This window comes from Pteropus vampyrus, unplaced genomic scaffold (assembly GCF_000151845.1).
Source record: "Pteropus vampyrus isolate Shadow unplaced genomic scaffold, Pvam_2.0 Scaffold55, whole genome shotgun sequence".
NCBI classification, from domain to species: Eukaryota; Metazoa; Chordata; class Mammalia; order Chiroptera; family Pteropodidae; genus Pteropus; species Pteropus vampyrus.
In genome coordinates this window covers 4,014,809-4,039,995 of record NW_011888836.1, presented here as the reverse complement: position 1 = coordinate 4,039,995, position 25,187 = coordinate 4,014,809, and the positions used below count along the sequence as shown (strand labels likewise).

The following is a 25,187-nucleotide window of genomic DNA, read 5'->3' as shown; positions in this document are numbered from 1 at the left end:
TGGCAAGGATGTGGAGAAAGAGGAACCTTGTGCACTACTGGTAGAAATGTCAATTTTACAGTAAGAAGAGTCCTCAAAAAATTAAAAATAGAACTACCATATGATCCAGCAATCTTACTTTTGGGTATATATCAAAAGGAAATGAAATCATTACTTCAGAGGAGTATCTGTACCCCCATGTTTGCTGCAGCATTATTCACAATAGCCAAGGTAGGGAAACAACCTAAATGTCCATCAAAGAATGAATGAATCAAGAAAATGTATATACACACACACACACACACACACAAATACACATACAATGGAGTATTATTTGGTCTTAAAAAAAAAATCCTGTCATTTGCGACAACATGGATAAACATGGAGGGCATTACAGTAAGTGAAATAAGCCAGAGACAGAAAGACAAATACTGCATGGTATCAATTATATTTGGAACCTACAAAAATAAGTCTCATAGAGATAGAGTAGAAAGGTGGTTGCCAAGAGCTGGGGGTAAATAGCAAGAAGTTGGTAAAAGGGTACAAATTTTCAGTTATAAGATGAGTAAGGTCTGAAGACCTAATGTATCACTCGGTGATTATAGTTAACACTGTATTGTATAAATGAAATTTTAGAACTTAAATGTTACCAAAAAAAAAAAAAAAGGTAAATATGTGAGGTGATGGATGTGAATGTGTTAATTAACTTGATGGGATGGGGGGAATCCTTTCACAATGTGTACATATTTCCAATCATCTTGATGTATACTTTAAATATCTTATGATTTTGTCAATTACACCTCAAAGCAAACAACCAACCAGCCTCATCTATTCTAAAGCAACCTTGCAGCATGGAATATGCATATAGAAATAAAATTGTTTCAAAATATCTTTTTAAAAAAATCTGACTGGGCACCTAGTAAGTACCAGGTACTGTTTTAGGCACTGGATTCAAAGCTTAGTTATAGCCAATCCTGACCTGGAATACCTTGCTCTCTTCCATTAAATCTTATGTATTCCACCCACACTTCAAGGTCCAGTTCAAGTCTCTCAACTATTCCAGCACTCACTGGATCTTACCTCTTCCAAATCCTGGAATACCAGAATCTGTATCTCACAACTTAGCATTTGATCATACATTAGATTATATTACCTGTTGTTATGCCATGGGTACTAACCAAGTTAACTTTCTAACTAAACAGTAATATAATTCCTGATGGGAGGGATATACCTGCGTTATCCACCTGCATCCTCATCACCTCTGCAGAGAAGAGAACGTTGCTGGTGCCCCCTGCCCCACATGCCCCTAAGTATTCCCACAGCCCACAGAGTTTATTCTGATTTGGGCATTTATTATAATGCACTGCATCTTCCTACCTCCTTCACTGCAATACAAGCTCCTTGAAGTCAAAATCCTCTAGTTGAATGATTCACAATAGTTCACACGGCAAATTTTTTTGTGAAAAAAGGTTATAAAGCAACATGTTCAAAAATATTATAATTTTATAAAATATGTTTTATAGATATAAACGAATATTAGAAGGTCATAGCACTAAGACATTAACAGTTGTCTCTAGGAGTTGGCAATATAGGTAATCTTAATTATCTTCTTTATGCTTTTCTGTATTTTCCAAATTTCTTTAAATGAAATCTATTGATCTTCCAATCAGGGGTAAAACAGATATTATTTCAAAACCTAACACTTTCAGCCTGGCAAAAGGAAGGGATGAGAAAGCTAACAACCTTGCACCACAGAAACGGGACCACCTTATAACATACACGCCTACAATCATGTTAATCAGAAAACGTATGAGAAAAGGGAAAGTATTAAGTGGCATAATGGAAAAAGCAGAGCAACAAAATACTCTCGGGTTAGTCCCGTCCTAAGTTCTATGGATAGTAAAGTATTGTGGTTAAAAGAATGAGTTTTGAACAGAAAGCAGAATGATGGTTGCCAGGGGCGAGGGGAATGGGGAGTTAAATGTTTAACAGATACAGAGTATCAGTTTTGCAGGATGAAAAGAATTGTGTGTGTGGATGGTGGTGATGGCAGCACTCAGTGCCACTGAACTGTACATTTAAAAATGGGTAAGATAGTAAATTTTGTCATATGAATTTTATCACAATTTTTGATAAAAGAAAAAAAAAGGAATGGGCTCTGAGATCAAAGGTCCCTCACTACCATTTGCTTGTGTGGTCATGAGTAAGTCTCTCGCCTCTTCCTAAAGTGGGGATTTCATTATGTACCTCGTAGGGCTTGTGAAGATTAGATTAATTAATTCACATAAAACACTTAGAATTTAAAGTGCCAGACATACGTTAAGTGAGCAATAAATGTTAACTATCATCATCATTATTAATAGTAATGTGTGCAAGAATGCCAAGTTCTCCATGATTGCATAGAGACAGAAATTTCAAAAGTTGGGCTACTTCCCCCTGTCGCCTGGGCAGCTCAGCTATAAAGAAACTACTTTGATGACAGTATGGCTTTCTGAGTTCTGACCTTAAAGGGTGAGGGATTGAGAGAAAGGACATCTGTTCCTCCTGGAGCCCCAGCCAGAAGGGATCACTGCAGGCCCCACTGGCAGGTTCTCAAGGCTAGCTGGCTGGCTGGCTGTCCTAGGCAACCAACGAGACCACAGTTTTCGCTGCAGTGGTGACATGAGCCTATCCCTTGAGTAGTGTGTGAACAAACTCTGCTGTTTCTGGCACAGCTCCTTTCTTATATTCTGCATTTCACTTTGTTGTGCATAATGGCAGGGTGAGACTTATTTTAAAGGAATTAATTGAATGAGGAACTTAACCTGTAAGTTTGGTTCTGGGTTTGTTTTTCATAAAAAACATTATAAGGACTATATAACGCTCACTGAAGAAGTGAGAGATGTGCTGGAGTTGACATAGCATTTTAGCCCTTTCCAAGTTATGGTCTAGGGACTTAATATTTCAACTTTATACATCTCTTACATTGCTATTTCTTCACATATATCTCCCTGGAAAAACTTATGTAGAATGGGATAGGAAAGTGTCTACTAGCCATTGGCTGCTCAACACCAATGGGCTAGATATTATATGACTTAGCAAAGCAGTCAAGGGTGCAGTGTAAACTCTGGAGACCAAAGCATGAAGGACATGGTTTTATTATCAGTTTAATGGGTAGATTATTTTTTAGACATCTGAAAAGCTCCTAAAATTCTAACGGGTTCTTTAAATTCAATTTTAAAATTCAGAGTAATTTAAACACTTTCCTACTCAGAATGTAGGATCCAGACTGCCATACAAACAACCTCAACCTCTCAGAAGAGTATTACACACTATTTTAAAATACAGCAATGGACTTGCAATTTTATTGCTGTTAGTCTGTAATTATTTTTAACAATCTTACATTTAATTATTAAAATCTACAGTTCCCGGATATGTAATGAAAAACTTGATACCAAATATATTTTGTTCCCGCTTGAAAATGCAGACACACCATTTTTACCTCCAATACGATGAAGTTTGGTATTGCATTCTCTAGATATTGTATATTACTAATCAGTATTGTGTATATTTCAATAACAGGAAAAGTAACAACGTACATTATGAAGGTCAAGTTTCAGGAAGAAACATTAGCTAGAATACTTTTATCACTGAGAGCTTCAGTCAGCTGGAAAATTAAATATTTATGCCAGGCAATTCTACCTTGTGACCCAGCTAAAAGCAAAGTTTAAATTTATCCATGCAAATTAATAGCAACCAATGATGAAACTGAAGAAACTCTTAATTGCAACTGCTCATCAGCTGATAAACTGAGAAGACAAAAAAAAAAAAAAAAAAAAAGAGAAGGCTGCTTCATTACTTGAGCACTATATAAACAACCTGAAGGCAAGAACAAATTTGATCTCAACAGAAATGGGAAATATTTCATGTATGTAAAGTCAAGCACCATAATGTCCAAATGTGTGAATATTTAAGACCTGGGTTGGAGACAGAAACTCAACTTAGGGCTTAGGCTAGGTTTGTCCACTCTGCAGCCAGCCTGCAGACAGAGTCCTCACCCAGGGGTGTGAGCCAAGCACTAAGTGGGCTTCCGGGCTCTTCACTGATGGTGGAGCACCAGCAGCCATCTTGGCTCTGTTCTTGGATATGCCTTCTGGAGGATGAAGCAGGCAATGAATCCTCTCTCCACAGCATCTCTATCTCCCACAGCTCCAAGGAAGTAAAGTTGCCCTTCTTACATCTAAGGGCCTTGGAGGGTCAACAGTCTTTCTCATCTTCTGTTGCTCAGTCCACTCCCTCCCCACAGGATGCCTACTGTAAACTAGTTTATCTTGCATCAGAGGTTCTTGCCAGCCCAGAGGGAACACAACGGGGGTATGAGTGGAAGACACACACCCACAAATAAAAGAACTATGGAGCAGGAAAAGGGTGTTTTATTTGTGTGTGAACGGAACTAGGCTATTGGCACCTTGGTGCAACCAGTGGCAAAAAGAGGGAGGAAAGACAAGAAAAGCTATGAGCAAAAAGATATTCCTTTCTTAATCTTCCTGTCTAGGAGGCAGGGGCAGCCCACTTGCTGGAGGAATCTAACAAAAGGCTGGCCATCCACTAGCTGGGAATGTGGAAGCGCAACCGAAGCACTGGCTGGAAGCTGGGCATCTTCACAATGTATTCATTCAAGGGACATAAAGACCATCTGGCAGATTCCTGGGTAGAGATGCTTTAAGGGAACCAATGTCCAGATGCTCAGCCTCCATACGTGCCCTTACCTAAGAACTTGTTGGGTGCAAGAATGCACCTGCACTGGAGATGTCTCGCTGTTCCTCTTTTCTCCCTTCTCCTTTTACAATCATCCTTCTGCTACTTAAAAAAAGAAAAAAAGACGTACCTTGTACCATCCTGAGTCATAGTATAATATTCTTAAATGTAAAAACCTTTAGGGTACCAAACAAAGGTAGGTTTAGAAAAACAGTGCTGGCATCAGTGGAGCCTCTTTTAATCAAGCCATTATTAATCTGTATGAGAGCTCCATAACCTCCACTCTTCCAGTAAAGGGAAAGACTTGACATTATAAACAGGGTCTTCCAGCCACTTCTCCCACATCTGGATACTCTGATTTCAAGTCATTGTGGAGTGAGGTGGTAGAGATGCTAGATTTTGTTTAACTACCTTTGCTGCTTCTGTCCTCCATCTCTTGAGCAGTATTTATAATGTACCAAAACTGGCAAAGCTCCAAATCTTATCTAGATCTTTATGATCTTACATTTAGAATTCAGGAATGGGGAAGCTGTCAGTGACATACGCTAATATGTTTATCTGAATCCATGAATCCAAAAATACCATCACATTCCCGACGGTCAGTTGGCCTGGGACATGTCTGGGTGCAGTCTGGCCCTCTGCTTATGTGGCAGGCGTTCTACATCGAGTGAATGAGCTAAACCTGAATTTTGAGGGAAAAAATTTTAAAGCTCCATGACAAGGTAAAAGCGTTTCATCAAAAAACATTATATTGGCAAAGATGTGTTTCCATGAAAAATATCCCAATTTTCTTAACACTGTAAAGTATACCTGAGTGAGAGCAAACAGTTAATGAACCCAGAGTTAAGAGCCCTGATAAAGTTTTCGCAGTTCATTTCCTAGAGACCAAGATACCTGTAACTCCAACGAAAGGTAACAAGACTTTTTGCAAGTTAGGGTTTTCCAAATTTTTGTTTTCAATAACAATGAAGAAAGTTCTCATTGAGTTGTCAGCTTATGGATCCTTGTAAAAAATTATTTTTGATAATACATTATCTGATTTTTAGAATATAGTTGGGAAAAGGTCAAAGAACTGAATGATTTTGCTAGATAAAAACACAGAACTCCTACTTGCATCTGTCTATTAATATGAGCAAGATTTCTCAATCCTTGATGCTATTAAAAAATAAGAACATAACTGTTACTGAAAATCCTGTCTCATTCTAGTAATAGGTGATATTCATTCTCAGATATCTAAACTCCACTGAAAAAAAAAATCAATATTACAAATAACATTTCAATTGTTTCATAAATTTTGTAAAGTTTGTTATTTGATTACTCATATACTAATATTTGTAAGAATAACGATGCAGAAAATGTTTTAGTACTAAAGTCTTATGGTCATAGGCTATAACTTTGGGTGGTGAACACACAATGCAATATATATACGACATGCTGTTGAATTGTACACTTGAAAGTTATTGGGATTTTGTTGATTAATGTTACCCTAATAATTTTTAATAAAAAAGTATAATAGGGTAATCCATAAAAGACCTTCAAAGATAAAAAATTAAGGTAGGATAATAGTCTATAGGAAATATGGAATGGAAATATATGTTAAAGGAGCAAATGGAACTATAAACTTTTCAACTCTTAAAGAACAGGTTGCTCTTGTATTCAAATTCCTATGGTATTTGGTTCCACTGGAAACCTTTAAAAGACTGATATAACATTTTCATTTTAAAAAGTCAATATTTATATCAGACCTCTTCATCTCTTATAATAATTCACTGCTAAGATTCTATGACACTAAGATATTTAGCAGAAACAAGGTTGGCACCTGCATGGCCCTGGGCACACGTGCCTACTCAAATTTTGCACTTAGGTGCCTTGCTTGTCTCACCCTGGTGCTGGCCCTGGTTTCCAAAGTCACAAAGACCCAACCTCTGGTTGAGACCTGCTGAGACATCCCAAAGGGAAGGGACTAATGTGGAGAAAGAAAACGGGAAATATAGGTCAACAAGATTATGAGATTAGAGTCCTTCAACAAAAAGCAACAGGAGTAAGGAAATAAGAAACAAAGGTTTCAAACCACTAATCAGTATCAGTATTAATTCTGAGCTGGGAATCAGTTTGGTAAAAGCTTCAAACATAGAGATTAGGGTTGAATTCCAGTTACATAAAGTATTCATTTCTTGTAATATAATCCAAGATCTGGTAACATAATTCTGCCCCAAACAGACTGGGAGAAAAAAGGAAGGCTGTCATTAGTTTTGGAAGTCTAAGTCTCCATATTCTTTTTAGAAAAAGGCAAAGCAAATGTGCATGTATGTGGAAGTAGAGGATGGAGGCCAAGTGAACCTGGCTGGAGAAGGTGCTGCACAGCACTGAGGTCCAGGATGACAAATGCCTAGAGAAGATACTCTAACTTTCCTTCCTGATAGAAGATAAAATTATACTTAGACCATACCTGGCAGATAAGCACCAATCATGAGTTATTAAAAGTCATGTATTTTGAAAAAAAAAAAAAAAAGTTGGGACCGGGCCCCAGTTCAGTGTAGAATTGTGTGATTTTTCACCTGCAGAATCCACTCTGATCTGGCATGCTCCTCATGCTGACAGAGACGTCATGAAAAGCTACGGTTCAATATTCAATTCCCTCCATTACTTTTAAGACTTCTTACAAAATTAAGAAGCTAGGAATATGAAGCTAAAGGAATTGCTAGCTGAAAGGCACACACCACTTCTGTAACTAAGATTTACCCACATGGAAAAGGACCCAAAGTGAAGCATTTGCACCGCTAACTCTAATAGAAAGGGCAATGGGTGTGTGTGTGGGGGGGTGGGGGGGGGGGGGGGGGGGGAGGTGGGTAAAAACGCCTTCACCTTGAATTTAAATACAATTAAAACTATAGATACTATTATTTTTTTAAGTTCTGACCTATTTTCTTTGGGGGAAAGGAGGCAGATACTGGAGGGGTTGATACCAAAAATTACTTATAAAACTTACTCTAATTTGCATTTGCTTTCAAGATAGTAGGAGAAAGACTCAAGCAAGTACTTTCCACAGTGGCCAAAAAAGACTAAACCACATCTGAAGTTTTCTCACAAACTTTGTTGACAAATTAGCCCTAGACTGCTGTGGTACCAATTCTACGGTAACTGTGGGTTTCATTCATTAGCAGGTTGTGAAACCAAAGTTGAAATCACCATTAATTTAACGTAACAGAAAATATTTGTTGTAACAATGAGTATTCTTTTGCGAAACTGGTTTTAATTCATGCACACATACAAATTTGCATCCTAGATCACCACAGTGAGTATGTTTAGTAAAAGTTTGAACAATACTGACTCTGTAGAATATATATATTAATTTTTTGTCCTGAAAATTTCAGTTCCAAAGAGACTAAAATGTATAACATTTTATTTAACACATATACATTTAATTTGTCCTGATGAATCTTAATAGAAATAGAATGAGAGCCCCACGTCTTCTAATTCTCAGTTATGATTAGCTATTAATAATGACACTGAGCATTCTGCTAAACCAGAGACTATCTTATACATTTTACATAAATTATCTTATTAATCTCTCAATATACCTGTAAGGTACAAATTATTCTCCTAATTTACACAGGAAGAAATGCTACTCATGGACAGACAGCAGAGTCTTATGGACAGGAAGTGGCAAGATTGGGATAAATCCCACATCATCCAGCTACAGAGCTTAGTTGAATTATTCTCCATACAGAAGGATCAGAAAATATTTGTTTAAAACGAATGTTTCTGGGATTAGCGCTTTGGAAATTATATTTAGGTAAGTCTCAGATGACATTACCCCAAGCAGAGAACAGGGATATTAGAAAAATGCCAAAGTGGGCACATCACCAGTTGAAAGGATTTCAAGCATCAGAGTGAAAATGTATAGAAAGTACCTATACTTATCAGTGCAGTAAAGCTCTTGGAGGGCCCCCAGGTTGCACGCTAGATTGCAAAATTTACAAAGCTAACGAGCATCCAGGCAGATTCTTTAGCAGCTCAAGACTGACTGTTTTTAAATTTTCATCATTCTAGCGGGTCAAAGGTCATGCTAGAAGAATTAAGACGACTTTATTCAGAATTCTAGCCTGACACCAGGGCGGAGATGTGGACGACTATTTTCAAGGGAATCCAAGTATTTATATAATAAATTTTGCCATCTGCTGCCCGCCCTCCATCCCCAAAATCGGATCCACTTGCACAGCTAACTAAGTGGAGACATATTCCAAATATCTAATATCCACAGTTACAAATTCGCAGAGCAAAAACCTGCTCTATGCACAGAAATCTAAGTGAAATTAAATTCTACACTTTGGGGAGTCCGTTCCTTCTGAGAGAATTTCTGGGTAATTCTATGGGAAAATACAAATGTGGTGTGACAAGAGGAAAAGAGCATTTTAGTTTTCTATTTCCTTACAATGAAAAGTCACATTAAAGCCATATTAAATTGCATAAAGAGTGGTTCAAATTCTATCAGGAAAACCTAGTAAGATTTTTCCCAATTTCTGATTCTCAAAGTTTCTATAAATATTTATGCCAACATTAAGGTTCCCTTCCAAAGGATATATGATGAAACACATATCTGCTTAATGTTATATTATAGAATTATATTACAGAATTAATAGTTAATTTACCATTCCGATACATTTTCTCAGGATGCTCCAGATACTGAAGTCATTTCTGGAAAACATAGGGGAGGGTAAGCTTGTTCTGAAAATAAAAGAAAAATAAAAAAGAAAGATGTAATTTTAATGCCGTTGACGTTGGGAAGAAAAAGTTATTGTCGTTAATATGAGAGCATATTATGCATATACCCTAAAAACATGTGTCAAAGACAAGGTACAGCAGGGTCAACCTGGGGATGTAATCCTCTTCACTACAGTTCCGGCTTCTGAAACGTTTCGCAGCACACCAACTGGCCCTATGTTCTCAGCAGGATTCTCATTTGAATTCTCCCAGGTCTGCCGGGTTGGTGTCTAGCTGTTTGGACCACCTTGGAAGGATGCTGTCATTTCATGTGCTGGCATGTCTGACCCCGTTGTTTGGGTCAAGACACATCTGTCATGTTCTGATACTTAATAAATTATTTTACTCTAGTTGCTAAATAATGTAAACAAAATGCCATCCCAGAGCTTAGTTTTAAGTATTTTACGAAATTAAATAGGAAAATGAAAAACTATAAAAGCCAAAGTAAAATTTAGGTCCTGCATCACATACATTAGGACTTTCCCAAAGACACTGAGACTGAACAAAATGTAGTGACTCTGGATAAACTGGAAAGCCCCTTACAAATTAGCCTCTACAGAAGGGGCATTCTCGAAACCTCTGCGCGGTTTGGGAGTAGGCAGAAGGGTAGCTGTCAGAGGCAGAGAGGGTCTGTGGCGTGAATGAGCAGCACATCTGAGCTCAGGCATCCTGAGGCCAGGTGTGGCCTGCAGGAAGCCAACCCACTTCCACGGACCACAAAAGCAGTATGACCAGGGGGAAGTGTAAGAGGTGCCCAGGTCAATTTTCAAAGGTGTTATAGTAACGCATTCTCTTCTGTTACCTTAGGTTATGGCAAGGGATGCTGGTTTTCTAGCTACCATTTGAAATATACCCACGAAACTAAAATAATAAAGAAAATATTAAACAAAAAATTGATCTTCTAAAGAACTTCTATAAACTAAATTAATTAATTTGAGTTATAGAAGTTAATAAAGTTTTAAGATTTTAAATAAGTAATATTTTAAAATCATCTATGGTAAAATTCTTCCGATTGCTTTTTCTAAGAACACACATTGCTCATTTGGCGGATCTGTCATCTAACCAATCTGCTGGTTAAGTGGCCACAGATGGTATTTAAATCACATTCTGCCCAATCCAAGACTATCAATCTCTGTGACACGAACAATGGAACCCGGGGATAGAATCTCCGCTGTTATCTAACATTTGCATGTATGATATGGTTTTAGAAACATATATAAACTAAATTTTTCATCTCCTGTGTATGAAAAAGTCAGTCAGAAGTGTAACATATACCTAGGAAGTTATGAGCTAGAATAAGCTTTGTGAAGACTGAACGAGGAGCTGTAATTCTCCCCAACAAATGCTTACATCAAATATATATGTTACTATTCTGATTAAAGGCAAGAACAGCAGAAGGGCAAGAAAAGCAAGAAATATTTTGGAAGCAAGAAAGAGGAGACATCCAAGCTTTATTTTTATTCTCAATTTAGAAATTGTCACAGGACTGCCAGCCAAGAATCCCACCCAGGAATATCTAATACTCATTTTTATTCATATAACTCTTTGTGGTGTTTTATGAAAATGTAGTAATCATTCAGGTATGAGGAGGCCAAGTTATCTGCAACATTAATTATCTATTCTAAACACAATCAGAAGGCAGAGGTGAAAGGGATTGTGGAAGGTAAAGAAACATGGCAAAGCCCACACTATTTTCTTGTGACACACAGAGCCAAACTCAAATCCTCCTTCAAACCACATGGTGTGGAATAAACTGATCAGAAGCAGCAAGACAAATGATGGCCTAGAGGACAAGTACACAATGCAGAAATCGGGACACAGTAAATGACCGAGGGTTGTTGACTGCAATCTAAGTCAACAGCAGGATGAGGCTGCCAAAGAGGTAGGTGCAACCTCAGACTGCCCAAAGAAGAGCAGCCAGAACATTCCCACGAGTAGCTCTGCAGCAGTTAGAGCAGAGCTAGGATTCAGATCCACAGGCCACTGTAAAAAGGAACCCTAACTCCCCGACTCAGGAGGACTTATCAGAGGTTAGGCAAAGTCTGGAAAGCAACTCAAGCAATGGCTGAAGGAAATGTGTAGTCAGAAGAAACAAAAGCAAGCACAGGTCTGGGGAACAGTGGGCATGAGAGAGGTCTTGCGGTAATAGAGGACGGGGAGGGGATATATGGGTGATAACATTCCCGTAACCCCGCTCCCCACCCCCAGCAGCCACATTCCCCACACGCCTGCGCCTGCTTCATTTTCCTCCACAGCACTAATCGATATGTGACCTGCCGTAGGGTCTCCTGAGCACTTGCTGATCATGCACCCCAAACGGTACCCAAACTCCCTGAGAACTCATGTTTCATGCACTGCTGTGTTCCTGTTGCTTAGAACAGTGCCTAACACAAAGAAAGAGTTTAAGTATTTGTTGAATAAACTCTGGAATTTATAAGGCCTCTGAGTACACATTATCTCTTTCGTAAAGAATTTGGTTTAATCTGTGCTACTCAAGGGATTAGAATTGGACCATTGATGGAAGTTACAGGACAGCTAACACAGAGCCCTGTCTTATAATTAATTCCAAAAATGGGAGGGAAAAGATTCTTAATAAGGAAGGGTTTCAAACAGAGACAGGAGGATCGCTTTCAGTCACCATCCAGAAAGGCACTCCGGCACTGGGTGGGAAGTTGGTCTAGATCAGGAAGGGCCAGGGATCTTGCTAAGCATCCTACAGAAAACAAGACAGGCCTCCGCAACAAAGAATTGTGCGGCCCAAGGGTCAGTGGTGCCAAAGCCGAAAAACCTGCCATAAACATACAACGAAGGCTTCACAGATAATCTTAAATTTTATAGTGGCTATATTTTTAAAGAGTAAAAAAAAAAGGGGGGGGGCAAAATAAATTTAATTCGAATATTAACATCCAAAATATTAGCATGTTGACATGTAATCAATATAAAATATTAATGAGGTACTTCAGATGTGTTTCTCATACTGTCTTCAAAACCTAGCATGTATTTTACACTTAGAGCACATCTCAATTTAGCTACGACGTTTTCAGCAAAGTGAAATTAATCTTAACAAAACACTGAAGTTACGTTCATTGGAAAAATATCTTATTCTAGCTTATTTTTACAAATTAAACTTAAGAATAATTAAAATTAAATAAGACTAAAAATTCAGTTTCTCAGTCACACTAACCATATTTCAAGTGCTCAAAACGCCGCAGGGCTAGTGACTACTATTGCACACATGGATTTTCGTGATCACTTCTGAAAACAAGATTAGAACTGCTCTAAGATTGTAGGGGAAGAGTAAAAAATTGCTCAAACACAGGAGTCTACAGTCCTTGTGAGACAACCCTGCCTATAATCTAATCATCAAGAAAATGCTAGATATTCTGCAGTATTATTTAAAAGAAGCAAAAGGAATAAATTATTAAAAAATAATTTGTACTGAAAAAGATACATTTCTGTATTTAAAAATTTTACTTCCTATACCAGGGGGAAAAAAAAAAATTCTCTACTGATATTGGATAAAGAAGGTGTCACTCCAGGCAGAAATAAGAACAGAGAGCAGCAATCAGAAATTTCAGCCTGAAATCAAAGATAAATTATTCTCTTCCCTTGGAGTTCATCTGAGAGTCATTATCTTGAATTCTATGCTTCCTTTTTTTCTCCACACAGAGAAAAAACACCCTGTACCAGGGACTGAGAGCGATATGTCCTGGTTCTATTTTCAACCATACAGATGACATTATGGCTATCTACATAACAAAAAAGTAACTGGGTTTTTTTTAATGAAAATCCCCATCACGGGTGTTCTTTGTGATACAAATGGCTCCGCTTGTTATCTCACCATTATTCCCTGCCCCCCAGTGTTGTAGACAGACCTCAAACTGAACCAAATTAATTTATGAAGTGTGACTAACAAATGCTGCACCAGAATCCCCTTTATTCTGAAAAAAGTTGTACAAGTTCAGGAGATCTCATCCCCCCAAATCTTTAAGATGTTTTTAGATGGCAGAAATTATACGAAAGGCTCATCCTGACAGAGCCTTGAATCCCCGTGAACTGCAGGTCCTCTCTATCCACCTGCTGGATATCGGGCCCACTGCGTTCCCGCTCCATGGATTACTAGGTTAAACAGAGAACACTGTTTGCTCATGAAAGTCTTTGAAAAAAGAGAAGAAAAAGATTATTAAACAAAGGGAGGCAAATTAAGCTTCGGCTGAAATTAGCTATCTGGGGTTTCATGCTTTTCAGGTTTACTTCTTAATTTTCATGAAGCCACATGAGCTTTTCTGGGTCTTGTGTACGAGCATGAATGTAATCTACTGAGATACCGTAACACTGGGGTGGGGGATCTTTTCCACAGAGGGTATAAAAGAACCGTGCGACTAGTGACTACTATTGCACACAGCAGATGTTCCTGCAATAGCTTATTTGCACAACCTGAGCAAACCTCCAAGGCCAGCTACGTGGCTGTACAAGTCACCTTATTTGGCAGCTCTATTTGTACTAAGAAAACTAGTGCCTGAGACAATTACAGTCTTTCAGAAACGAGGTTTCACTTTAACTGTATATAAGTTTTAAAGAATTTTAAAAATTCTGTTATTTTTATAAAGTACAAACATATTAAACATTCATATTCATTGGTGATATCATCTGCCCACTGACTTAGCTTCTCAATTTGTAAGAGCTCTTTGTATATTACAAATATTTTATTCACCATCTACATTGCAGATAACTTTTCCAAGTCTAATATTGGCCTTTTGATTCTATTTGTAGTATAACTAGCCAAATCAAATCTATTTACTTGGAAAGACTATACATATTAGGGTTAAAATCTATATGTGAAACTTTAAAAAACGATTATCTTTCGGTATTTCCCCCATGGACAAAATAAAAACAATTCGTTATGCTATTAAGAGTCACTCCAGAAAAACATTAATCTCTTACATCATAAAGTTTTCTAATCTCATTCTTAAATTTTTAGAAATTCAAATTCCATATCAAAACCAAGACAACATACAACAAAAATAATCTCAAGTATTTACCACATGAAAGTAAACATAATTAAATGGGGAAAAAAGATATGGTTCATTTTTCAAATTATAAAATAATGCATTATATAACAAATGAAACACTCCACAGATAAAGAACTAGAGAGTCATCTATTCTCATCTCCCATACCATTGTAAGAGCCTGGAGTGCTCCCTCCAATATTTCTCTCCCTGCACAGGCATATACAAGTATATATTTTTTAATTAAAATTTTACTCTACAGTTCACATTGTCTAATCACTAAATAATATACTAAGGACATTCAAGTTGATAGATATAAATAAGTACATCCATCTTCTCAATATGTGTATGCATGCACGTGTATGTAGCATATCATATATGCTGGTTTTATTTTTTATGCAGTCTTTCTTCCTGCCTCTTCTTTCCGCTTTCCGACTCACTTCCGCATCTCTGTCACCACTGTGCCATCCTGTAACCCATGTTAAAAAAGTATTTTTCTATACCTTTCCACATTTTCTCAGTCACAAATAGAACGTACCCATGCTGGGTCAAAAAGTTCCTCTAGTTTACACTTCCATGGATGTTGCCAGATTGCTTTCTGAAAGGTTTTTACCATTTTTACATTTTTACCAATAATCTATGAGGGCACTTTTCCCCACAGTCCTACCAGCAGCAACTGTGTCAACAGGTGTTCTTTTGCAAGTTCCGTCATTCTGACTACTAGAAAGTGATATCACATTGCTATTTTGTTTTTCTTTGACAACTAGTGAATTAGAACATCTTTTCCTATGTTTAATAACCATTTGGGTTTACACATCTATAAACTGTCTTTTATATCATTTTATAATCACTAGATTTTTTTCTGTCAATTTGTAAGAATCTGTTGCATATAATAGATATTAATCATTTATGTCTTTTTTACATGTGTATTTTACATTTTTTTATTATTAAATTTAGTGGGGTGACATTTGTTAATAAGATTATACAGGTTTCAAGTATACAATTCAATAATATGTCATATGTATACTGCATTGCGTGTTTACATTCCAAAGGTAAAGTTCTTTCAGTCTTTTATTTAGGCTGCAATCAAATTCTTGAAGTGATCAAAATATATATGTCTATCTCAAGACCCTATCTCTACACAAAAATAGCTAGTTTGTCCTTGCTTGTTCATTGTGGACCACTTGTGACTACAGCTTAAGATTCTTATGCCCTCTGGCCTCTATGCCTGTCACAATGGGGCCTGTGAAGTCACCCAGCTCCCTTTCTCACAAGACAGAGGAGCTCTCTCTCCAACATTTGTCTTACCCGGGCTTCCCGGAATCTTAATAGTCTACATTTTTATTTAGCTTCATTCCAGCTTCTATTTCCTTTAAAAAGACCCTTGATCATTGATACGAATGCTTCAGGGAGGACAGGAAAAGTTGTTTTTTAAAAGCAACATTTTCACAAATGCTGTGACATCACAATATCATCTAGCTAACTTTAAATGAATTCTACCAAGATAAAGTGTTTGAATACTAATAGCTAATATTTATTGTTTACTCCATTTCAGACCCTGTGCTTGTCCATAGTAACAAATGTAAGGAGTGGCAGAACTGGGATCCTTGAACTTCAGATCCTGAGCTCCTGGGTTTCAGAGTTCTGATGGCCACTTTGTGTAAACTTGAACAAGCCCCAATTATTCCAAGCCTCAGTGTTTCTACTTAGAGAATGACAATACTATTTTATATGGTCATGGTGAGGTTCTGATGAGACGATGCATATAGAATAGTGTTTTTTTTAATCTTTTGGACCTATTCATTGGTAGTTTGTAAACTCAATTTAATGGTTCATATAATCAGTACATTAAAAAATAAAATAAAATACACATAGCAAGGATAGGTATTGCAAATGAAAATTTTGTTCCAATAATACTCACACACTCCTATATGTGTGTACCGCATGATCAAATATAAAATATACAGTTTTTTACTATGCAATTTCTGCTCAGTGCCTGGCAGGTAGAAACTCTTGACATAAAGTGGGTATTGATGTTATTACCAATTATTTCAGGGAAAAAACATGTCACTTTTTTGAGTTGTTAAAGATTTGAAATTATACTACTTTCTGGAGGAACACTTTACTAGTTAGTTTCAAAAAAACAATTCAGAAAAATGGTTGCTTATTAAACAATATTCATAACTATACAAAGGTTTGCACAGGGAAATCGGTAAGAATTTCCTCTGTTACCGTAGAGACAAGCAATGAAATGATTCAAGATTTGTGCTGTTTCTCCCTGGTAAGGCATTACCCAGGAGGATGAACAGTTTAGCCAATGGTCTCACTTGTAATCAGACACCAGTAAAACCTGAGGTTATTTCTGGAACTTCGGACCCTGGCCTCAGAACCTCTGATTAAGAGGTGGGGAAATCTTAAACAAAGGTTCTTTAAACAGACTACGGTTAAGGCAGAATGAGGCAACTGGGGAGGAGCTCCCACTGGGTAGAGTCCCTTTCTTTCTTGTTTTTTGTTAGTATTCTTTGTTTTAATGTCATATGATCTGGGTGAAAGTGCTAGAACAATTCTGTCCAAATAACATTTTTCATTTCATTGAAATGATGAAAGGGAATATACTAACAAATCCCAAATTGAATTGTATTGCGCTTTAAACATTCCATAGACATTATTAAAGAGTATTAAAACAAACTTGAGGATACTTCGTTTCACCAAATACATCCTTGGAGAAGGCTTTAAGCATGGCTCCTCTACTCAGGCACCTCCTAGGGGAAGGAACGAGCTCAAACTCAAATATGCTGTCACCAACAAGATTTTAAAAGCAACTCCAATGTTTGGATTTAAAACACTGAGGTTGGCAAGTAATTTCACAATTTTTTATTTTCCCTATCATCATCCCCTCTGTTATTTTGGTACACAACTGCCACCCACTAGACTGTACATAATTCTTCCCGAAGTTAGGGATTATTTCTGTTCTCCCCTGCATGCAGCAGGTGCTCCATTTTTTAAAATAAATGGTTTTATCTAATGTCTCTTTAAGTTAAAATGAGCCAAAGAGCGAAAAACAGTGAAAAAAATGAGAGATGGATATGTAGCAAGTGAGGTATGAAGAACACAAATAATCACATTTTCTGTCTCTAAGTCATTCATAAGAAAACATTTTCAAAACCATATTTCTTAACACAGATTTTTCACTTGTACTTCATAATTAAACATTTGTTCATGTTATTAAATATTATGAAGGAACCATAATTTTAAGTAGCAAAATATTCATTTGGATATTTCAAAAATCAAAAACAACCTAATTTTAACCTCTGGTTCAAGATCAAAAAAATGAACTACAAATCTAAGAAAATAATTTCATAGAGAATCAGACTTCAAATACATCTAGAACTGTAATACTGAAATTGGTATGTGTACATGTATTTTATACTTATATGTTTATATATCTATTTGCAGTTATTAGATACTTATCACCATCACCTTTTAACTATCAGGAAGAATTTTTCCCCTCCTCCTCAAATCCATTCTCCCAATTTAAATATAATCCTAATGAACACGGATTGTATTTGAACCTAACCATCTTTAATTTCGATTATATTACTTATGTTTAATAAATACATTGAAACAGTCTTACAAATTAGGAAGGCATTAGAAAGAACTATAAAATGAAATTACATTAAAAATTGAAGATTAGATTTTAAAACGAAGTTACAAGAATTATTACAGTAATAAGTTTTATTTCATCTTCACGAATTTTGTACAATCTTACTTGAAACAACCTTAACATAGTTCATCAGGAATACAGTTCACAAATCTGCTCTTTAAAAAAGATTGAAAAGGAAGTAATGAGAGGAGAAGCCTAGTAATCCCTCTACTGATGGGTAAACATATTCTTATTTAAAAGTCACATAAAAAGGATCAAGTTCCATTTTGAAAATTTACCACTCTTCTCTATCCCTTCTTCCTACTGGTTAGGATAAGGAACCATACAGAATGCAACACTACTATTCACCGTCCACTAATTTATTGAAAACATGCAAGGCTGTTGTTGCAGATTTAGTTAATTTCATATTACCATTAGATTCTAAGCTCTGTGGAACCTGCAGTCAGAACACAGCCAGTCCTCAGTAAATGTTGCTGAGATAAACTATATACCAGCTGGTTTTCTATTTATTATGGATCTAGGTTGAGAAAACAGTCCCAGAATGCATTTATAATACAAAATAGTTTTTTCCACAGTACAACCAAAAAAAGGCTATATGTTTACTTTGAGAAATTAAATATTGTCATTCTTATCAAAAGATACTGATGAAGTTACCTTGAAGAACACATATTATCGGTGATACCAGAGAGATTCAAAGGAAGCGGTTAAACGTTTAGGGTAGGCAAAGATTTCTTAGGACACAAAAAAGTCCTAACAAAAGAAAACTATGATGAAGTGAACATTACCAAAATTAAAAACTTCTGTTCAAAATAAATAAAATTGGATCTAACTATACTGCATATAAAAACTAAAAAGTAAAGAAACAAAAGCTTCTGTTCAAAGAAGATATTAAAGATGTCTGTTCATAGAAAGGCAAGCTATGATATAAGAGAAAATATATTTAATAAGGAATTGTATCAAGAATATATAAAGAATTCCTACAAATCAATAACACGAAGACATACAACCCAATTTAAGATGGGCAAAACTCTTAGACACATCACAAACGAAAATATAATGATGGATAGTAAACAAAACCATTTAGGAAATGTAAATTAAAACCATAACATTATACCATGTCATACCCGTGAAACACCAAATGTTAGTGAGGACATGGAGTAACTGAAATTATCACATATTGCTGAGAAATGGCTTTGGAATACAGTATAATGACATCTTATAAAGCTAAACATACACTCTCTAAAGAATCCCAAAATTCTACTCCTATGTAACAAAGAGAATAAAAACATGTCCATAAAAAGATGTGTATATGAATGCTTAGAGCAGCTTTATTCATTATAACTCTGAACTGGAATCAACCCAAATGTCCATCAACAGGGGTCTAGAGAAACAAATTGTTGCATATTCAAGCAATGACATACCATTCAATAATAATAATAATAATAATAATAATAAATAATATACTAATAGTAATAATAAACATTGATATACATAATAAGGATGAATCTCAAAAACATTATGTTGAGTGATTCAAGCCAGATTCAAAAAGAATACATACTGTATGATTCCATTTATAATGGAGTTCAAGAACAGACAAGACTTACCTACATTGACAGAAATCAGAACAGTGGCTTTCTCTAGAGGGTGGAGATTGACTGGAAGGCAGTTAGAGGAAACTTTCTGGAGTGATGGAAAGAATCTACATCTTGACGGGGCTGGTAGTTCCATGGGTATGTGCAAGTGCCAAGACTCACCAAGTTGTACATTTAAGATCTATGAATTTCACTGTACATAAAGTTTACTTCGACAAAGAAAAGAAACTATAAAATAATTTGTTGGTATAGATGAGCATTTCTCAAGACTTTTTGGTGTTAAGATCAATTTAATTCTTAAAAATTATTTAGTACCCCTCGATGGGGAGCATGGCATAGGGAATGCAGTTAGCATTACTATGTTGGCTAGGTGAAAGGTCAGGGGAGGGAGGGAGCAATTGGGGGGATCATTTTATGAACTATATAGATATCTAACCAATGTACTGTACACTTGAAACTAATTTAATAAGTAAATTTTTAAAAAAATTATTTAGGACCTCAAAGAGTTAGTTTTCTTTTACTGGGGGTTATATGTATCATTACTATATTCGAAAAACTAAAAAAAAATTAACTTTTACTTGTAAATTTAATAAAAGTAAAACCAATGTTAACAAATAACCTTTTTTTTTTTTTATGGGGAAAAAAAAAAAACAACAAAACTATTTTCCAAAACAAAAATAACTTAGTAAGAAGACTGGCATCATTATACATTTTTGCAACTTCTTTAATGTCTGGATTACAGAAGACACCTGGCTTCTCGTATCTACTTCTGCACTGAATCTGTGATATCACATATTATGTAGTCTCTAGAAAACTCCACTGTACACTTATTAGTGAATGATAACAAAAAATGCAAATGTCTTAGTAATATAGTGAAAATTATTTTAACCTTGTGGTTCCCCTTGAAGGGTCCTGAGTACCCCCACTGCCATCACCATCAAGGGCCCACAGACTCCACTTTATAGAACCATTAGCATAGACAGCCGGCAAAAGGGCACCCCTCTTTTCTCAGTATATCTCTAGGAAACTTTGGAACAAGTCAATAAAAAACCAAACATTTATTCAACAAATACAGGCTGAATTTCAAGTACTACTATGCTTGGTTTTGAAGACTGCAGAAGGCTAGACCAACAAAATATTCAAGAATGTTTTCAGTTGGGATACTTCTGATCAAAATGTTATTTCATTTCTGAATTCTGCTTTAACTCTTTAAAACTCTGGCACTTCTTCAGCTAAATGGGTTTAAAGGTATTTGGAATCATTAAGACTTTTCATATTATCCTAACATTTAAATCTGAGAGTAAAATAAGTTTCTTTGGTCATGGAACTCAAAGAATTTCAGCTTGATTAAATCTGATTTTATCATTATAAAATTGATGCTCTCTTAAAATTATTATTGTTCTTCAGTTACGCAATATTAACTAAAATTGTACTTTTATATATGTAGAGATTTAAGATCCTCAAAGCATCTTACATATGAAATATTTTATGTTTAATATATTAACATCAACACAATTAAAATAACAAATTTACCTATACAATTAAATTCCTAAAATCTACCTTTCCCCATTTCTACAGAAGCAAGCTTGGACAGATCTTAAAAAGACACCATATATATCGCTTACAACTCTTTTCTTATATGACTGATATTGTAATGTATCTTCTACCAACTTCCAGGTTTGAATTCTGGCATACACAAGAATCTCAAGTGCTTTCTGCATACCTAGAATGTCACTCTGAAGCCCATTATAAACCAGCACCATAACTTAGGGCAGAGTCAGACATGAAGGTGACGGGGTTATCCAGACAGCTAGGTATTTAACCTGCTCCTAGATATCTTCAACTAAAATGAGCCTAGCGTCTACGGCCATGCCACCCTGAACAAGCCCCATCCCGTCTGATCTTGGAAGTAAGCAGGGTCGGACCTGGTTAGTACTTGGATGGGAGACCACCTAGGAAGACCAGGTGCTATAGGCGTAAAAAATAAAAAATAAGGGATTGTAAGATGACAAGATAAGGTCCTTGCAATCTGTGAGGTTAACCAAGGGTTGCCTCGCCTAAAAAAAATAAAAATTAAAAATAAAAAAATAAAATGAGCCTAGAATCTTTGAAGTAGGTCAGTACAAGTCTAAGATAAGATCCCTAAAACTAGTCATATGTTTTTTTAGTTACTATGCATCTTATAAAAATTCAATAACCTATTTTCCTATTTTAAGTTTACTTAACTGTAATGAAAATTTTTATGTAATTATCTGATATTACTACTTGATTTTGCTGTGTATTTTTATAATTTTAGATTTTTTTTCATTTTTGATCTTTTAAATTATAAAAAGTCTACGATTATCACAATAAATCTGGCTATATGTAGCAATGAGGCTAGAGTGTTATACTTGTTTTACAAGAGGTTTTACTTGATATTAATAAGTTAAAATTGTATACTCAAAATTTCAAATTCATTTTCTTACTGGTTTTCTAAAATTTAAAATTCATTGTCCAAATTAAGTAACATGGTAAATTCTTACTCCTGTTAGTCTGTCACCATTACTGGATTAACTTAGCCTACAGAACCATCACATTCCCAAGCTAAAACTGATCAGAACATACCTATGAACCAGTCCTTTGGTTTAGAAAGAAGTTGTCTGTCTGGGCTCCTGGATTCTCTCACTTTGGTCTGCTTCATGGTGTCCAGCACAGTTGGGAGAAAGGCAGGGCACAGAAAGGCAGACCTTAACCTACGGACAAGGTACACCTCTGCTGACCCATCTAAGAATAAGATTTCACACCATGGGTGCTAGAACAGACAGGAACTGAAATGAAGTGAGGATAGTAGACCACGGTAAAGTCATTTTCACCTCTTAATGACAGAGAGCACTGATGAAATGCATGGTGTGTACAGCACAGATCAGAGCCAACCATCTTCCTCCTGTCTTACACGAAAGCTTACTGAAGCCTCTTGTGGTGTGGACAGCTAAGGAGCAGAAAGGCATCAAGATGGTGAGCTCGAATCTTCCACTAACACTTCCCCACATTCTAGAAAGAATCTGAGGCTGTTTTATTGCTAGTAATTTTGTTGGCAGGGGAGGGGAAAGAAGTCTTTCCCGACTGTAAGAGAGATTTCTTGGACGCTACACTAAGAAATGTTCCATTTTGGAATTTAAATGTGCTCCAGCTGCATTAGGAGTCTGGTAGGAGGCAGTGCGCGGAATGAGAGACCCTAGAGTAGATCTTAGTGCTTGATCCGTGAACACGGCTCTGGAGCAAGATTGTGTTTAACAGGTTTTATATTTCCCAGAACACCACAGACAAGGGCTTCAGATCTCCTAAAGAAGAGTCTGGGGACTATGCAAAGAGTAGTTAACAATAAGAGAACACACACAGAAACGGTGACAAACTGAATAAAAGAAGTGTCCTGCAAATACCACTCTGCCTCCTTCTGTGGCTCTGGCCTTTTTAGACTTACTTCTTTTTAAACCACACCTACTTTTTCAGAATAAATATAACCATTTGTTTGTGATCGTCTTTAGCCAGTCCGACTGCCTGATTTAACTTCCTTTTTTAAATGATCTGAGATGTTTTTGACTGCTTACCATTAGAGGGATAGAATTTCTAGGAAGAGTTGAATTTCTGGTTCCTTCCTGCTCTGTGACACATAATACCTCCAGGGGTGTTATCTGACATATATGGTAGTTTCCCTTCTGTTTCCTTTCTGACTGTACTAAGTATAGTGAAATATCTGTACTGCAAAGAACAGGTTTCTTCTGCTAGGAAAGATTATATAGTGTCCTAAAACACAATCAGATCCAAACAGTGTGCCTGACCTGAGATATTTTTGTTCTTTCTGATAAGATATGTTATGTTAATCGTATCCTGAAGTAAAATAGCTGCAAAGCTTGGTTTTCACTAATAATAAGTGAATGCAAAATTACTGAGGAGAAATAAGTAATTTCCATGAACACATTACACCTTTGATCATTCCTGCATCCTTTAGAGTATTCTGCTTTGGTAGGAAGTTGGTAGATAATGGAGATTATAGGAAGAGAAAATTATTTTTTCCTCTAGGATTGTTTAAGTAGAACAAATTTTTATCCCTGATCTGTTTAAAACTGGCAGAACTTTCATTGCGTTCATGTGTTCTTTTGTATGCTCCTGTTGATACAAGTGGAAATTTATAAAGACCCAGAAAACAAGTTCCATGTCCATTTCAATTTGTAATAGTGCCCAGCATTGAGCCAACAGCAGATGGGTGCTTAATAAATCCTTTGGGACTATGATGTTAATTCTCCATAAATTATCACATAAAAGAAAAACAACTGCATTAATTCAAGGCTGGGACAAACTGCCTTAAATTCAGAATATAAAGCCTTTTGTCTAGGTATGTAAGTCTTTGTTACTCTAAACATCTATAAATCTTTATAATTTTAAGAAAAGAACAGAGGCTCTAGGTAAGAAAATCTGGTTTGAATTCAGGTCCCATCACTGATTGGCTGAGTGATCTTGGTCGAGTCAATTAAACTTTCTGCACTTCAGTTTTTTCATCTGTAAAATTGAGAATATAATAATAGTATCTGCTCAGATATTTTCAGAATCAAAAGCTTTGGCGTTTGTGCAAATACCTTATACATACAAATTTATAACCCAATGTAAATTGTAGTCATTAATATTACGTACAATATTGTAAAGAGCTCTGGATCTGAAGTTGACACATAAGGTCAGAAGGCAGCGGCTGTAGAAACCAGACAGACCTAGGTTCTACCCATCTTGCTACTAGACAGTGCTTTTACAGTATTGCTTATTTTAGAGATGAAGTGGCTGAAGCATGGACAGATCAAATGCTTACTAAAGCATATAGCTATTCTAAGTCACCAGAACCAAACCTAGAAGAGAAAAAGCACATTAAGCTGATGGTTCTCAACTGTCTTATGATCATGGTACACTTTCACCTACTACAATTCTTGACAATATACCTAAGGTACTAAAAGACTCAGAGCATCAGAGCACAAAAGTAAAATACTGTGAAGAATCTATGGTTATAAACTATCTACTTGATTCACTCATGGAAAGAACTGTTAACTGCCCCAACTGTGTTCTCTTATAGTTCAGAAAGCACACTCTTTCACTTTAGCACTGCTGTGACATTATGCTCCATCTCTTACCTCTTCCAAAAGCTGGCTATACTCTGCTCTACCACAAATCACATTTTCTTCTTAGATCGATGTCTCATCGTCATCATATCAGCTCACGTTCCTGGTTATAGTCATTTATGTTTTCCACACTTGTTAGATGCAGTGACAGTACTTCCTGGTCGAGAACCAGGAAGTGTAATTAATGTGAGTCATCGCCACATTGACAAGGAACTGGCTTTAAAAGCACTTACTTGGGTAAAATGAAGTCCATCCTAAGATCTCAAATCCTGGCTCGATATGGTGCTATGTTAACAAGACT

The 25,187-nt window shown here is 36.2% G+C and overlaps 1 protein-coding gene and 1 pseudogene across 7 annotated transcripts in view; one reads left to right on the top strand and one right to left on the bottom strand.

Annotated features, from left to right (window-relative positions):
- The window catches only part of OSBPL1A (oxysterol binding protein like 1A), a 198,782-nt gene that overhangs the window by 25,826 nt on the left and 147,769 nt on the right, over positions 1–25,187 (bottom strand). For all 7 annotated transcript variants that reach the window (XM_011360422.2, XM_011360420.2, XM_011360424.2 and 4 more), the window contains one exon: positions 9,369–9,444. In XM_011360422.2, the coding sequence (XP_011358724.1) occupies positions 9,369–9,444 (76 nt within the window). The remainder of the gene's footprint in view (positions 1–9,368; positions 9,445–25,187) is intronic.
- LOC111739932 lies at positions 21,605–21,722 on the top strand (annotated as a pseudogene).